The sequence below is a fragment of the Caretta caretta genome, chromosome 10 (assembly GCF_965140235.1).
Source record: "Caretta caretta isolate rCarCar2 chromosome 10, rCarCar1.hap1, whole genome shotgun sequence".
Taxonomy (NCBI): domain Eukaryota; kingdom Metazoa; phylum Chordata; order Testudines; family Cheloniidae; genus Caretta; species Caretta caretta.
In genome coordinates, this window is record NC_134215.1 from 11,624,356 (window position 1) to 11,642,524 (window position 18,169).

Consider the following 18,169-nt stretch of genomic DNA (forward strand, 5'->3'; position numbering starts at 1 on the left):
AGAAGGCTAATATTCTCCCCAGTCATGTCTCCCTCTGCAGTCCACTCCTGCCCAGGGCATGGACCACAGGTATAATCAAACTCCCCCCCACCCGGAGGTTACTCTCCGAGTCACCTCTTTCTCTCCAAGAGTCTTGTCCTAGCCTGTGGAAGAATCTCCCAGGGGATTAACCCATAGGGATTTCTTCTCAGCCATTTCCCTGCCAGGAAACCCACCCTAACCAGAGGGAGGCCTAGTGCAGTAAAGACCAGGTGTTATCTGGGATTGCAATTCAAACTTTCTACACTATAATAAAATGATGCCACCACGTCACCATTCTGGATTATTTTGTTGCTGTTGCCATTGTTAGTGAGAACACAAGGTCTGGATTAGTGCTGAGAGAATGAACAGTCTGACTTTGCAAGACAGGCAGGGAGTGGATTGTTCCATTCTTCTTCTCCCACCAAGGGTCAGGAGGCTAGCTCACTCCTCTGTCTCTGATAATTCCCCCCCACACACACACACGTGGTCAACAGCCCTTATATCAGGTCTTGCTGGCTGCACATCCCCCCGTGGGTCGGTCTGACGGTGGAAAGGCAGATGAGCAGCATGGCACTGCGGGTAAGGGAGAGGGACGAGCATCTGGCATAACTCACCAGCTCAAGCTGGTGGTCAGCGTCTGGGGTTCTGGTAATTCAAGCACAGGGTAGATAAAGAAAGAGGATTGCAGCTGGGGAGAAAACCCAGAAATCTGGCCAGAGCAAAGCCAAAAACTTACAGGTACATGGGAGTTCTGCTTATGGGGCTGCTCTTCTGTTTCAGTAATGAGCCCCAAAATGTATCTCTGTTGTAATCGAGTACAGAAGGATGTTTTAGGGCAGCTGGCCAGATTGTGGTCTCAGTTACACTGGTGTAAATCCAGACTAACACCACTGACTTCACTGCAGTTATTCCAGGATTACAGTGTTGTGCTGAGATCAGAATCTGGCCCAGCGTCTAGTGGAGCGACCCAAGCAGGGGTCTTTCTTTTGTAGGTTAAAATAATCTCTCTCAGGACACCCAGTAGCAGAGAGGGAGTTGCTGTTGTGAGGCAGGTTTCGCTGTATGTGCTGTAGTGACTGTAGGGGTGAGAGCCAAGTGAAGCCCAGACTGGGTATCCAGCATGACTTCCACCCCGTTTACACCTTACAATCAGCTTTGCATGACCCAGGTGTTTTTAAGGGGGCAAAATGTGTGAGTATCATTATATCCGCTATGTGTGGGGGGCCAAACAGCAGCATGAGAATGGCGGGGAAGTGTTTAGTGGGCTCCGTCTTTAGAAGTAGCCAGACAGGAGGTTGGAGATTAACAGAGGAGCTGTCTGAGATGATTACATCTCAGCTCCTGCCCTAAGGACGTGTGTGTCTGGGGGACGCTAAGCACGGTTTGAATGGACTCCAGTGGCAGAGTAAAAGACTGGATGAGTGAAGCCCGGGAGGGAGGGAGACTGTGTGTTCTACATGACTGGGAGTGAAAACTGGGACTGGAGCAGAGCATCAGAGTATCTGCCAAAACCAGGAGTGATTTCTCCCAGTGATGGGGATGAGCATTGTGCAGTGTGTGTGTGTGTGTGGGGGGGGGGGCGAGGAGGAACCATGAGATTTTATTATTATATTATTATTATTATTTATTATTTGTGCTGTGGTAGCACCTAGGACCTCCAGTCATGGACCAAGACCCCTTTGTGCTAGGCACTTTGCAAACACAGATGGTCATTTGGGGGTAGAGTGGGCATACCGCTAGCGAAAGGAAGCAGGTGTCATTCCCAGGGGAGTATGGGGAAGAGAGCGAGCTGTTTCAGACGAATTCATCACTTACTTCATCTCCCTGTTCCAAATCCTTATGAGGAAGGCACGCTGAGCCCCAAGCAGTTCAGCGGGTGAGGATTTCACTGGGGAAACTGTGACATCTCAAGTTTCATCTGCTCAGCATGGACATGAGAGATCCCAGGGTATTTTCTGTAAGAACGGCGGCTTGACTAATTTTTCATAGCCAGAATTCCTCTTTTTCCCATTGTGTTGTGCTGAGATGTGGGCCCCTTTCCTCCTGCCTTCCCCCCTTAGTAGAGCCGGCTGCATTTCAATGGTGCTGCTGTTGTGTGAAGCACAGGAGAGAGAGTCGGCTCATAAGAGCATCAGAAAAGGGAGGAAATGTCAAGCATTTCTTATGAAAAATGAGTTATTCAACAGACACATGAATTATTGAGAAACGAACCTGCTCTCTCCGTCTTTTACACAAGTTTAACCCCTGAGACTGGACAAAGATCCCAGCCTGGAAAGCGTGAGGTGTGTAACAGTGACTGAGGTGGCCCTTATCCAGCTGCCCATGTTCCACTGACTTGAAGGAAGCTGTGAACAAACAGGAGAGAGTCCAGTGAAGAGCCACAAAAACGATAAGAGGTTTGGAAAATATGACCTCTGAGGAAAGGCTGAAAGAACTGGGCACCTTTAGTCTAGGGAAGGGAAGGCTGGGAGGGGAATGGTCTTCAAATATGTAAAAGATTGTTATAAAGAGGATGGTCATCAGTTATTCTCCATGTCCACCAAGGCCAGGAGAAGAAGCAATCGACTTAGTTTGCAGCACAGGGAGATTTAGGTTGGATAGTTAGGAAAAACTTTCTAACTATAAGGAAAGTTAAGCACAGGACCAGGTGAGAGGCTGTGGAATCTTCCTTAGTGGAGGCTTTTAAGAAGAGGCTAGACAAACATCCGTCTGGGATGGGCTTAATCCTGCCTTAATATGGAGGGCTGAACTAGGTGACTCTTGACAGCCCGTCTAGCCTGACATGTCTATGATTCACTATTCCCCTCTGATCAGTTCCTGCCATTCCAACCATCCCTCAAAGCACCTCACAGTCTCATGCTCAGGACCTGGCAGATTTTGCACTGTTGAGGGTGAGGCGGGGAAGAAGGATGTCCTTGATTTCACAGCAAACAGGGACTTTATGCAGGTTTTTTGCAGCAAGAGCCCTGGAATTGCTCTGCCAGTTGATGCAGAGCAGTGATTTCTGAGCTATCAGCGGATAAAATGGGATTTGCCACCCCAAAACCTCTTGTATAAAGAGCTGGGCTGGGCTGAAGAGAAAGGGGAATTCTGAGAGCAGGAAAGGCTGAGCTGGTTTATGCTTATTTTGTGGCATTGCTGAGTGACAAAGAGGTGGAGGGGAGAGAGGAAGAGGAAGACAAGGGAAAAGAGGAAGAGAAGATGGGAAAGAGGGGGGATGAAAAGTGACTCAGTGATAAGCTGTGGAGGAAATGGGGAAGGAGAGAGAGGGCAGGGGAGAAAGCCGAGATACGTTTCTTTATTGCTGAAAAGCTGGTCTCTCTCACCCACAGAAGTTGGTCCAATAAAAAATATTACCTCCGCCACCTTGTCTCTCTTCGTTGCAGAGTATAACTGACTTGGGTTTTTTTTTTTCGTTCATAGTTCGAAGCATCATACCCAGAGGGGCTGTGTCCTGGCTGGAGTGTGATAGTTAAAGGTGAAACAAGCTCCAGTGCAAATATGTAAGAGCATTATTTGCAGCCATTTTTCAGAGCATCATGGTGTCTCACGGGACCCAGCTGCCAGGCTTCATGGGTTTGACTCACTGATTTCTCTCGTTTTTTAGGTTTGAAATTAATTTCCTCTGCAATGCAGGAGACCAGATCGCTTTCCACTTTAACCCTCGCTTCTCTGACTCCAAAATCATCTGCAACTCCTTCCTCTCCAGCCGTTGGGGGCCGGAAGAAGTAACTGACACCTTCCCCCTAAAAGCAAAGGAACCTTTCCAGGTAATTCAATATCAACCCATAAATCTCTGGGGACACTGCCTGCTGGGAGAGAGACATGACTGCCAGCCCTGGAGTTGGCACCAGCAGTACAAATCATTCAATCCTTCCCTCAATGCACAGTTCTGCTCAGTCACCCTGTTGTAAACCTGGAGTAACTTCACTGACTTCATTAACTCCAATGACAAAATAGAGAACAGAATTTGATCTCTTTAGCACTCTGGGCCATATCCAGCATGGAGTAATGATGCAGGTGTAACTCCCTGGGCAATCCCTGGGCTCAGTTTAGCAGGGATGTAAATGGTGAGGTAAACTACAAATCAGTTATAAGATGACTATAAAGAGCTGTAAGTGGTTAAGTGGTGTGACTTGCACTGCCATGCCATATAGGGGCTGTGCAAAGCAACTGTAATGCACAAGGCAAGTGGGAGGATTAAGGGTATATGTGATTAGCAGGAAAATCAATTAACAAGAGGGTGTAAGAAAAAGCATGCCCCCCTTCACACACACACTTTAAATTATACCCACAAAGCCTATGGGGAACTGGACCCACTTACTCCAGACCTGATTTATCCCCTCACAACACCAAAAATCAGTGTTAGCCAGTGCTTCTCAACCTTCCCAGATGACTGTACCCCTTTCAGGAGGCTGGTTTGTCTTGTGAACCCCCAACTGTCACCTCAGTTAAAAACTACTTGCTCACAAAATCAGGCATAAAAATGCAAAAGTGACAGCACACTATTACTGAAAAATGGCTAACTTTCTCATTTTACCATATAATTATAAAATAAATCTATTGGAATATCAATATTGTACTTACATTCACGGAATATATACTGTGTGACATTTTAGTTTGTACTGATTTTGCTAGTGCTTTTTACGTAGCCTGTTGTAAAACTAGGCAGCTATCTAGATGAGTTGACGTACCCCCTGGAAGACCTCTGCACACCCCCAAGGGTACGCCTACCTTTGGTTGAGAACCGCTGGTGTAAGCTACATTTGTTTTGCACACTCCCTGGATGCCAAATGAATGGTAGTTATTCTGCTTTGCCATTTCCCATCTCCACCAATGAACCCAAAGCTCCTGTGTGTGCATTCAGTCTAGTCTCTGGGCCGTGGTTTCAGCTACCACTAAACAAAGAGGTGTTTTAATTGTTCCCTTAGTTAGCCTGAATGGAAGGTGGCTAGCACACCCATCAGTGTCCTAGAGGTTTGTCACTGACCACAGATCAGACATGCTTTCATTTGTGCTGGATCAGCTTCTCTGGTGATGTTTCAGACCAAGACCTGGAGATCCTAACTCTCACTCTCTCTCTTTCAGATTGAAATCTACTCTGACCCAGACTATTTCCATGTTTCCATTGATGAAAACAAAATCCTCCAGTACAAGCATCGGCAGAAACAGCTCTCGGCTATCACCAAACTGCAGGTCGTTAATGATGTCAGAATTTCTTCAATGGAAATCACCAAACGGAGTCTTTATTAGGCACTAAAGTTGGGACAGGCTTTCCAGCCTAACCACTTTTAAGAGCCCTGCCCCAGTAGGCAACTGGGTACCCTCTCTCCTCCCTCTCCCACGCATCATCTGCTGTCTCCAGCAGGAAGGATGTTGCTGGAGAACACTATAGCACAGAGTTGTCATGCTTATGATGTACTGTATCCTAGCAATACAATGGCAATACATAGCAAGCTCATTAATGTCAGTCAGTCCAGATCCCTAGAGTCATTCTGACACCATGTGCCCTAGGGTGGAGAACTGGAAGTCTAGGCATTTTCATCCTTGTTTGTCGTAATGAACAATGGCATTCCACACAGCAGTTTGTTGTGTGTGGCAGTATGCACTGAATGGTAAGAACATTTGAATTTTATCGGAGCAAATATTCCTACTCCGGAATAGGGTATGGATTAGCTACACTTCTCAGCTGTAGATGTTGATCTAGGGGATGTGTAAGAATGATGCCAGCAGAGAGGGGCATGTGCCTACTGGAGCTTGGTACAATGTCAACATGATCACCAATAAAATCTGAAAAATGGCACCGAGTGAAGTGGCTTCTACATTCGTTGGCCCCGGGTCCCAGCTCGCAGGCAGCCCCCTGTCCTCCAGGAGAGGAGGTGATCCCTGACAAATGGTAGCAAAGGACTATGCTCCTTGCTCCTGCCCTCATACAGAATGAGGCCTGTCCATTCCTTAGAGAAATCCGTGGTTTAAAACTCCACCAGTTGGTCAGGTCAACTGGATTATTCCTCCCCTGGGGCTCTAGCCAGGGTCTGATTCTTTAGCCACAGGGTACAAGCAACTCTCATTGACTTCCGAGGGAGTCACTTGTATCCAACAGTGGGAAAACAAGGCCCTTTGGCATGAAAGGAGGGGGTGAAACCAAGCTCCTGTTCAGAACCTGGGGAATAAAATTTGTCACAACTAATTTTGCAAGATTTCTTGGAATAATTTTGTCCACACTGCAACAATATGCATATCTGCTCTGCTCTAACCCGCCAACTTCCCTGTTGTTATACAGATCCTAGGAGTGATTCTGTGGCTTAAAAAGGGGAGGGGTGATTCTGTGGGTCAAAAGGGGGAGGGGCTTAAAGGAGCACTGAGCCAAGATGATTTTGTCAGAACGCAAGGGAGGCACAACTAAAGTCCAGGCCGAGGGGTCCTAGCAGGACTGGGTTCTAGCAATATATGTTTTTCAGGATAAGCACAGAGCGCCATATTTTTAGCAGCTAGACTCAATCTCTCTCTCTCTCTCCCTTTCCGTCTTCCTTCCTTCTCAATCCAATGGAATCAACACACACTCACTTGTTCTCCTGCTTTCTCCTTCCCCCTTTCCTCTCTGACATTGTCCACCTCTCTCTCCTCTTGGTGGGATATTACATGTAGGACCCCTTGACTGCACTCCAGCAGTAGAAAGGCTGCTAATGGACAAACTTGCATGCAGTGACATAAACACGTCACCATTGTTAAATATGAATATGAATTAATTCAAAAGGGCAACTCCAGCTGCCCTCAAATCATCCCCTTGTTCCCCAGGTATTAGATAGATTGTGTTCCAAATGGTAAGCCATAAAGAAAGAGGACAAATGGCTGCTATCTGCTCCTCTACTATCTCTGGTCATTGGAAGGAGTCACTGGAATTGTTATCTGTCCAGTGAAAAGTCAAAGTTTAGCTCTGGCCTTTTCAGAACTCTTTTCGTCTGATTGGCTGAGGTCATTCTCCTTTTCTTCTATTTATAGTCTTACTGACCTAAAAGGAAGGGGTGAATAGTCTGCCAATCCCAACACAGAATACTGCAAAGTCTACATTTATGAGTCTTAAAAGTATTTCCAGACTATAACTCGAGGACATTATGTTCTCATTGCAAAGACTGTACTGGGAACACAGGAAGGCTCAGAACAGATGTGGTCACATTAAAAAGAATAGAAAATATGTTTTGTAAATGGCAACCAGGCCGGTTACAAGACAGAAGGTGGAAATTGTGATAGATGTACCTCCTTGTTAATCAAGTCCTTAACACAAGCCGAGTCGCACCTTGACCTGGAGAATCCCCCTTTTTGGAAGTGAAACACTTTCACTCTCCCTGTTCATTCCTTTTTGGAGCTTCCAACCACTCTGAAGTAAAACCACCACTGCTGGGTCCCACTGCCCAGCTGGGGGGTCAGCCTCAGAGAGGGGGGCTTATTTCCAGAGGAGCTGCATTTATAGTCTGATCCAGATCAGAGTTACAGTGGCCGAAACCCACAGTTATCTCTGCTGAAGTCAATGCAGTTACACGGGTCTAAAATAAATGCAAGTGCAATCAGACTCAGGACCTTTACAGCATAAAATTTGCCCTGTCTGTCTCTGATACCACTGAACTATATTTGAAAGAAATTGCTCATTTTATTTGTCCCTGTTGGGAAGTTTCATGATGCTGATTATGCTTCATGGGGGAAAACTGCTGAGGGAATTCAAAATAATAATACTTTGCACTAAACCCCATCCAGGGCAGGCCCATCCATATAGGTGGTCGCCTAGGGTGCCAAGTTAAATGGGGAGCCAAATTTGTGGGGGGGGAGCCAATTTTTTTTAAAAAAATGAAAAAAAATGAAAAACAATACAAATAAAATAACGAAGATGTCATTATTTCAATTCCCTTGTGTGTATGGAGGGAATATGAATTATAATTCATTTCTCTACATTTCTGAGAATTTATTAATGTGTCAAATCTTTTATTTACTGCAAAATAAATAATGTTTTAGCAAAAAAAATTTCAGTTTGCAACATAGGGCCAAGATGACCCACTCCGCAATTTTGCTAGGCAATAACTCAGACACAATGAAACACATCTGCCAGCGGCAAGAGCTGTAATGCTAGTGACACCTACCTCCAATATACACCAAGGTCGCATAGCCGGAAATTCATGTAGAGCAGAGAGTCGGCATTGCCTCATGAAAATTCAAAAGACATTGATGCTACAGATTTGTTTAGTGAGCTTCAGGCTTTTTCAAGACGACTTAAGAAACATTCCACTCCTGAAGAAGTACTGAAGTTTGTCTGTGAAAATAAGACAGTTTTCCAAACATTTTTATAGCTCTACGCAGTCTTTTAACTTTGCCAGTTTCCATAGCTAGTGGGGAACGTAGCTTCTCAAAGTTAAAATTGATAAAAACGTATCTGCATTCAACAATGGGGCAAGAGAGACTTGTTGGATTTGCCACAACGTCAATAGAGCATGAAATAGCTGGAAAACTGGATCTAAAAGAACTAGTGTCTCAATTTTCAAACCTTAAAGCAAGAAAAGTCATGTTTTAAGAGCACAGAGTGTTTTTTATTCAGAGTGTTTTGTAAATAAAGGTTAAAGTTCATTGAAGAGTTTTCTTATTTCTTTCTATATTGGATGTGGTGGTAATGGCAGTTAAAGTAGGATAGCGTAATGGATGATTTTGGATTTGTAACAATAAAAATTATAATTAACATTTTTAATGCATTTTTATTTGAAATCAGACTGAAATATCATCTAGCTGTCATGTACAAATCTATTCTGAATATTTCATGTCTCTATTTTATCTGATCTCAGAAACATTGGTTGGACAGACAAACTGAATAATTAAGCCTCTATTTTATAAAAAAAGCTTAAAAAACATTAAAAGGAAAAAAGGGGTAAAATGTTTCCCAGTTTACCAAAAACCTCAGCCTAGATCTGCCCTTAAGGTTTGGGGGTGGGAGGGCACCAATTGCATGGTTCATCTAGGGCGCCAATTGCTGGTAGCTAGTCTAGGGCCGCCCCTGGCCCCACCTATATCCCACCACTATATAAATATTCCATTAGTCCAATTACTTCAGTCACTAAGCTTGGATGAACAGGGCAAACATATTTCAAGTACAAATAAATAAAAAGAGCTGCCATAAAAAATTAGCCAGCAACATCCGATTGCACCATGTCTCTTCTAACACACAGGCTCCCTCAGCCTTCCTGAGAGCTAATCGGCTGATCTCACTTATTTACCATCTGAGAGAGAAACAGAGTGCAAACTTTCCTGACACATCAGTGGAGCTGCTGTTGGGGTAGAAATATTAACCACTCCATCCTCACACTGAAACTTTTGCTTCCCTGGCAATGAAAGGTACTTGATGGCTCCTGGCTGTAGCATGTCTCATTCTTGCAGATAGAAATGCTGATATGGAGCAACTAAGCCATAGAGCATCCCTGAAGGCAAGACATACACCATAGCTCAATGTTACAGAGTTCTCTCTCTCATGCCGCCACTGGAACTGGAATGTACCCTCTGGCTCAGAGTCGCCCTCTTCTGCCATTTGTTGATCACTACTCTTGAGAAGTTTCAGAGTAGCAGCCTTGTTAGCCTATATTTGCAAAAAGAAAAGGAGGACTTGTGGCACGATTTTGATCGTGATTTAGGCTTCCATTGCTGGCTTGCCACTGCCTGCATCAGGCCTCTTGATCAGTGTCACCTACTGCTGCTCAGGTTAGCCTGAGAGGTTTGCTGAGCCCCTACAGCCGTTCTCAGGAGATGATGAGGCATGCTGATGGTGGCAGGAGGCCCCTGATTACTGGTCTTTTGGCTACAAGGAAAAGAAACGAGGCCTCTTCCCCCAGCTTTAAACAGGCCTTCATATTAATGGTTAGGGAGCTGAAACAGGTGGGAGCTGATGAACAGGAGGCTCCCCCCCACATATATATCAATCCCTTGGAGAGTTTAAAACCATGTTAGAAGCCAAAGAAGCAGAATCGGCATATGGTCTGCAGCCATGACGGAGATTAATTCACCCCCAGTGCCACTGTTAACACCCCTGGACTTATGTACCCCCAAAGCCATAACTTCATTATGTCCCATTTAAAATGACGGCACACAAGAGCTGGAGCCATGCTCAGAAGCATCACAGAACACTCCCAAATCCTGGATATGTGGGGAGAGGCTATCTGTCCTGAAGCCTCCTTGGTGGGGTAAGACATGACTCTAGTTATAAATACAGAAGCTGCTGCTGCTACTGGTTTACGTAAAAGAGAGAGGAAGCCTAAAAGAGATGCTCAGATCCTATCCTAGAACAGCAAGCGAGAGGAAGTTTTACAGGCTGGAAGAAACCATGTGTCTGAAAATAGCTGTGATCCCATGATTTCCAGGCTGAAGGAGTCCTCTCCCTGCCTGATACATGTTCAGATCGATTTAGCAAGAGTTTCTGGCCTGTAACTGTCCCAGGTAAATCCCCAGGCTAGAGTTTCTTGCCCAGGAGTCTCCTTGCTAGGAGGGAATGCTGAATCTCAACGTACTTAAATAGGTTGATGAGTGTCTTTTTATTGACAGTATTTTGTCCCTAGTTGTTGCTACCTGAAGCAATAGAGAAGAAGTCCTTATACCTGTAGCAGGGCCTGATCTTCCTCTCATTCATACTGGTTTTACATCATAGCTCCAGTGAATTCAATGGGGAGGCGAATCAGACCCATGATCCATTGTCCCTGATCCTGGTAATGGATTCCGTGCCTGCTCTGCTCCTCTGCAGTGGCACCCCGGGTTAGGGCCCCTCAGGGCTTCGCTGAGTCAGGCAGCGTCACAGAAAGGAGCCCTGCAGGTGTCCAACAGACACGGTGTCCGCTGATGCCTGTGACATTCAGAGTCTGGTCATGACTCTGACACTCTTAATAATTGTCACATTTCCCTGCAAACAAGCTCTGTCCGCTCCCCCACAGCCAGCTGAGCACCCTGACTCACTAATCAGTGATAGTCACATCCAATCAGCAGAGCATGCTGTCCAGTGACATCAGAATGAGAGGTGTTCTCTCTGCCAGCTTTAACAATGGGCTCTTCTCTGACCACATGGGTTGCTGGGTCCTACCTTGGGAAAGCTAATGCGGGATGGAGGTGGGATGGGAGAAGTGGCTCATTGCCGGTGCTGATTGGCAATGAGGAATACTGAGGCCTCCCTCTAGTTCTGGAAGGCGGAGGGGCAGGATGGGAGTGTTTAAAACCCATTTGAAAGATGGGGACGCAGAGCCAAAACAAAGTCTGTGGCCTTGGACAAGCCTGATTTACCCTGCACTGCCATTGTAATCCCTTAGCCTTGTTATTAATTCTCCAGTGATCATCTTCCATTCTGGCTTGTTTCATTCCCTGGGCAGTGACTCTTGCTGGAGAGAGACGAGCTGACCGGGGCAGGCCACTGACCTTTAGCCAGCAATTTTCTGTGAACACCAGCCAGTGTTTCTAAATTACTGCCTCGGCCACCACGCTATAACACTTGTAATCCCCCTGCCACGCCCCATTGTCATTGAATGTGGCTCTGGGAAGAGCAGAGCTGATTAGCAATGGGCATCTTTCTCACCCACCACCGCTCTGAACTCATCTCAGGATCTAGCAGACTCCAGCCTGGGTTTCTGATTTACTGCCCAGGCCTCGAAGCCCCTTAAGTCAGCAGGATTTGTGGTTTCTTTGTGAGAAAACTGGAGATGAAATGTGCCTTCTTTCCGAGGAAATGGGGGGAAGGGGGATGGAGAAGTAATTCACTATTCTAGGGTGAGACAGTTCCTAGTGCTACCAGCCAGGCCCGGCTGCATGAGGTCTGCCACCGTTTGGACCAGGGAGTCAGTGGAGACTGTGCTGGAAAGGGGGCAAGTGCTTTTCCTGATGGTGTTTGTGGGGAAGGGGATTTCTTACAAACACAGGACAAAGCCTGAAGCATTTGAATCATTTCAGCTTGGACGAGACACTCCAGCCTCGTGGTTGTGGGGCTAGGGGTGAGGGCAGGTACCATCCTCGGACACTTGCTGCCTGGTGGTCCTGGAGATTAAAGGCAAGCTTGAGAGAGATTATCTGAAACCAATAGACATAATACAAAGGACCTGGTATTGGAAGATAAAGTCCTCAGGTTTTCTGACAGTTATGCTATTATATAATATTAGTGACCACGGAAATGTTATTTATTAGCCTATCAGGATCCAAGTTTATTACACACTCCAGTTCTTGTGGTCTGCTCAGACCCCTCCCCCTTCAGCCTATTTGGATGCAGCACCACATCACGTGTAGCACTGCAAATTAAGGTAATAAAGCTAATCAAATCTCTTGCTTCATCAGAGCAGAAGATGATTGCCTGTTAAGATCAGGAATTAATTCTCCATCCCAAATCCCCTAAAATAATAATAATACTTAGCTCCTATATAGCACTTTTCATCTCTCTACCTCAGAATGCTTTGCAAAGGGAGGGCAGCAGCATCACCCCATGTTACAGGTGGAGGACCTAAGGCACAGAAAGGGGAAGTGACTTGACCAAAGTCACAGAAGAGGTCAGGTCATTGGCAGAGCCTGAAATAGAACCCAGTTGAACCTCTCACCTGATTCAGTGTCCTACCCACAGGAATACATGACCTACCCGCAGCCTTGTACAAATGGCTAGGTATCGCACAGGTTGAGGTTCTTCATTGCCTTACTCTGAAATCCCAGATATCTCCTACCAGCCTTTGTGGACTAATACAGTGGCTCTCAACCTTTCCAGGCTGCTGTACTCCTTTCAGGAGGCTGATTTGTGTTGCATACCCCCAAGTTTCACCTCATTTAAAAACTACTTGCTTACAAAATCAGACATAAAAATGCAAAAGTGTCCCAACCACACTATTACTGAAAAATTGCTGACTTTCTCCATATAATTTTTAACATATAATTATAAAATAAATCAATTGGAATATCCATATTGTACTTACATTTCAGTGGATAGTAAATAGAGCAGTATAAACACATCATTGTCTGTATAAAATTTTAGTTTGTACTGACTTCACTAGTGCTTTTATGTAGCCTGTTGTAATACTAGGCAAATATCTAGATGAGCTATGTACTTCCCTGGAAGACCTCTGCATACCCCCAGCAGTATGCCTACCCCTGATTGAGAACCACTGGCCCAACAGATAGACCCAAGATTGCAAACTCGATGCGCAAGATCCCATTAAGTCTGTTTTGCACCACTTAGCAAGCTAGGTCCCACATGCTGTGTGTAATGCTGGACCACCGGAGTTAGAGAAGGGGCCTAAGCTTGTGAGCAGTGAATTAACCTAAGGTGCATTATCTTCTACTGCTACCAGCTTTTCTTTCTATGCTCTGGGCTATAAGTTATCCTTCCTCCAACTTCCTTTGCTTCAGATTCCACACTAAGTGCTGATCTAAGTGCCATGCATATCCCTGTTTACTTCCCTCTTCTTCAACACAACATCCTGTCCCAAAAATAAGATGTCTGAGTGATTTACAGCACCAGCTGCCCCTTGACTGTCAGAAACGCGCAGCCATTTCAGCACCTAACCTTGGCCTTTGCTCTAAGCTTTAGCTGTGTTGCTAGCACATATTGGCTGTCACACTAAGCCCCAGAGGTTGCTGCCTCCCAGAGGCCCAGCAGTGGATGACCAGCTGTAGCTTCTGTAAATTACCTGGGGTGCTTCTAGGAGAACCACTTCACTAATATAGATTAGGAGGACTTGTGGCACCTTAGAGACTAACCAATTTATTTGAGCATGGTTAGTCTCTAAGGTGCCACAAGTCCTCCTTTTCTTTTTGCGAATACAGACTAACACGGCTGTTCCTCTGAAACCTAATATAGATTGTGCACTATTACTATAGAGCAAAGGCAACCTACACAGGGGATCCTTTTCGTACCAAGAACTGAAAAATGTAGATTTTGAACCTCTCAGAATGTGGGGGTGTTTGGGTCTGGAGATGTTTGGTTCAGCCTATTAGAGAAAGCTGAAATATTCAGACCCAAATTCAAATTTGCACCCTCCCCAAAAGTTGGGTACTCAGATTCCAGGTGCATCTTCCTTGGTTACCCTGCTAAATGCTGCGGAGCAGGAATGCTCACAATTTCCTGAGTTTGTACACAAAACATATCAGGTTTTGTTCGTAATACACGTCATTTGATCTCCAGCCATTGTTACAAAAATGGCCCTACTCCAGCAACTATAGCTAACCTAAGCCCTATAAACCCCAGCAGGTCCAAGCAGAAACAAATAGATTCAGGGTCAGAATACCCCCTGGGAGATAGACGTACTCCCTTCCCTTGTAATTTTACTTGCTGTATTCTCCCTGAAATCCTTTACTAGCAATAACATTTTTATTCCAGTCGCTCTTTTCCCTCTGCCTTTCCTTCCTGTCTCTTTCTGTTTCCACTCCATTTCCCTCTAAGCCTGCAGCTAGGAGAGGGTAAACCACACTGTCAAATTTAAAGCCTTTGTCATATGATGCCCCCTATTAGCAGTCAGCTGATCCAACTGAAAATCCTTTGTCATGTGATGACCTAGTAGTCAGTTGCTCATGTTTCTGGGTGTAAACAGAGGAGGTCTGTTAGAGTTTTGCAAGCCTGGAAGTGTTTAGGTAGACTGAGATTCATGTAGGGCCTTGGTAATTGGGAAATTGGTGGTCTCTGGATAATCTAGTAGCTCTTTGCTATCCTGGGCTCTTCTTCTCAGCTGTACTGGTTATTCAGGTGTAATGCCACTGACGTTAATAGTGTTACACCAGTGCGAAATCGGTGCAGCTGAGAGGAGAAACAGAACCACCTGACTGCTGTGGGTCACCAGGTCTGATTTATCTGGGCTTCATTTTCAGGCAGGTTCTAAGTATTTCTCCCTGGTGATGAAGGAATGTGTGTTTTACTAAGAGTGGATGTGTCACTGGTCATCTAAAAAGAGAAAGAAAAACAAACCCTCACTTAATTAAACTGACCTTAGTTGTAGCCGAGGAGAGAGAAGGTGCAAGATGCTAGTACAGCCTGTTGCATTCCTGCTGGGATAGGAGGGGCATATAGATTAATGCAACCCTTTGGGGAAATATATGGGTCCTTGAAATTAACAGGAGCCGCAGGATCACAGCCCCTCTGAAAACTTGCACATAAGGTTTGAAATCCTTGACTTTCTCAGAATGGGGGATCTCAAAAATATCAACATCTGATTTTCATGAGCACCAAATTCATCTGCTCCCCTCCAAAAAAAAATCCTGAGTGAAACAAACAGTGGCAGTAAGGCTGGTGCTTTGCCTGAGAGTTTGTTCATCTGGTTTTCCCTTTCTTTCCCAGACACCTCAGTGCATGGCGGTGGGAAATTCACTGCTCCCCTTTGAAAAGCCCATCATGTTATAAAAAAAAACATATTGATCTTTTGGATGGCATGAATTTGATGGGAGATGGTTCTGGCTGAACATGAGCTCAAGATCACTTGACACTCTTGTTTGTGTATTTGCGCTGTAAGTTAGATACGTACAGTATTGATTTCTACTGACAACTAGTTTCAGAGTTAGTACAGCTCTGCTGTTTATATTCACTTGCTCACTTTTTAATGAGGTTGGGTCAACCCCTCCCGCCACCTGTATGACTCCATTCATTTAAATAGAGGTCCTACAGGGATGAATTTGGCCCAGGATTTCTCTATCACTCCACAGATTTCTATGTGCTTTCCCTCCTGCTCAATCCAACAACAAACTATTTGGGGGAAAATCACTCTTGCAATCACACTAATGGCAACATGACATGTTGTTTGGTCTTGAATCAATTAACACCAAATCAGACCAATTCCTGTCCATATAGTTATCTTTTTATTCCAGCCATTGCATTTCTGTACAGCTCAGTCCATGAGACTTCTAGATAACAAGAGTGGCAGCTACAAAACTTGGCTTACATGTATTTATAAAAACAGGCATCTAGGCAATTCACAGTCATAGACCCCAAAAATTATATATTGTCCATTTAAAGTACTTAAAAGGACACTCAAAAACTTAAAATTAGTCATTCTTTGATGCTTGTAATTATTCTTAGAAAACTGAAAAAATTTCTTTCAATATTGTTCCTTTCCATTTATCAAACACTGATTTCCCATTTGTTTGTTTTTAAATAAATCTGAAACATACTTAGCTGCTTTGGTGTATTATCTTTAAATGATATATCAGATGCGAGTCTGACCCCATGCTAAATTTACACGGATGTCAATCCATTAACTTCAGTGGAATTACTCCTGATTGACACTGATGTGAATGCAGAATCGGGCTCCCAATGTCTTATGCCAAAAAATCTTTGTGCACCAGCAGCATCCATCACGCTGGAACATTTCTGGAAATGGATCATGTTTGATTAGCCAGCAGAGGGAGCAACAAACCCTGGTTTAGTAGGTCCCCGAACGACGGTTCTTTGTTTTTATGATGGCTTGGCCATGACTTAATATGGGGTTTTTGAGTAATAAGGTACTGAGGCTCCAAAGGACTTACCCTGTCAGGGTAACTTTGGAGGAGGGTAACATTTAAAGCTAAAGTACTGTAACATCCTCCTTATGGCAGGATATCAGTCCATACACACATAGAGAGAGAGGGCTCTATTATTTTGTTGCTGCCATTGTTCACGCTGCTTGTGTGTTCTATCCCTTCCTCCACCCTGTGTTTCTCTTGCCTATTTACATTGTCAGATCTTTGGGGGAGGGACTTTCTACTCCTCTGTTTGTACAACGCCTAGCACAAAGGGAGTCCCACTCATGGTTAGACTTAGGCTCACCATAATAATAATAATAATTTGTATGGCATTTAACAGAGATAAAAGAGCACATGGGCCCTGCCCTTAGGGTAAAAGGAAAATAGCAGCATGAACTAGAGGCAGGTCAGGGCATGGAACTGAAACTGCATTAGTGACACTGATGGATGATCTCCTCCTGTCAGTGGATAGAGGGCCCACATCCAATCTCAGCCTCCTGGATCTCTCTGCAGAATTCAGTACTGTAGACCATGAGACTCTTCTGTCATGCCTGAGAGAGATGGCAGGGGTCCAGGGGAATGCACTAAAATGATCTGAGTCCTTCCACTACTAGATCTCCGACTTCTGGAGACCACAAGGATCAACTCTCTCTCCAGACCTTTTCAGCATCTACATGCAAACACTAGGTGAATGATCAAACAATAAGGACTCAGGTGCCAGCAATATGCAAGTGATACATAGCTCTACCTATCCTTCACCACATATAACCACACCACTGCCACCAAGATGGCCTGGTGCTTGGATGAGATCAGCTCATGGATGAAGAACAGCTGGCTAAAGCTGAACCCAAACAAAACAGAGACGCTGCTGATGGGCAAAGGAAAGCACTTGGAAGAGCTTGCAGGCATGGTGCTGTTCCCTTTGGTGGAAGGTACACATCCACAGTTAGTCAGTTCAGTCTGCAGCTTGAGAGTTCTCCTAGATTCTTCACTGATGCTAAACTTTCACATAGCATCTACATGTAACCCTCTCTAGCACCTCAGGCTGGCTAGGAAACTCTATCCCATCCTGGCGGATGATGACCTGGCCTCAGCTATTCACACCTTTGTCACCTTCCAGCTGGACTACAGCAATGTGACAGACCTGGCTGTGAAGCCTTCAGCACTTAGGAAACTCCAGCAAGTACAGAATGCCGTAGTGCGTCTCGTCAGCAACATAGGCTACCGTGAACATACCATGCCTGTCCTCTGCTCTCTGCACTGGTTTCCCATAGAATTTCGAACCAAGATTGGGGTCTTGGTCCTTGTCTTCAAAGCACTTCATGGCCTGGGTATCTAAAAGACCATCTAAAGCCCTGGGTTGAAGACTGTGGTTGACAACTCTGCTCTTGTGGCACAAGAGAGCTTGCTACACTAAGAGAAAGCTCATCTGTGTCAGAGATAGAACTTTCTGGGGGACCAGTCAAACCTGTGCAATGAACTCCCCCAAGAAGTAAGGCCCACCCCAAACATCACTACCTTTTGCCCCAGTGCAAGGTGCATTTCCTTTACCTTGCCTTCTCAAACACAAATACAAAGCAACATGTATCTTTAAAAAAACACCTAAAACCCTACCAGAAGAAGACACTCCTCTGGGCAGTGGATGAGACAAAAAACAAAACATGACAGATCTGTAGTCAAG

The 18,169-nt window shown here is 45.0% G+C and overlaps 1 protein-coding gene across 1 annotated transcript; it reads left to right on the forward strand.

Moving 5' to 3' along the window:
- The first annotated feature begins 554 nt into the window (after positions 1-554).
- Positions 555-5,824, forward strand: GRIFIN (galectin-related inter-fiber protein). The gene is made up of 4 exons (XM_048868191.2): positions 555-600; positions 3,445-3,524; positions 3,629-3,791; positions 5,110-5,824. The coding sequence occupies exons 1-4, from the start codon at positions 580-582 to the stop codon at positions 5,272-5,274; spliced, it is 429 nt and encodes a 142-aa protein (XP_048724148.1). The 5' UTR covers positions 555-579; the 3' UTR covers positions 5,275-5,824.
- The last annotated feature ends 12,345 nt before the right edge of the window (positions 5,825-18,169 follow it).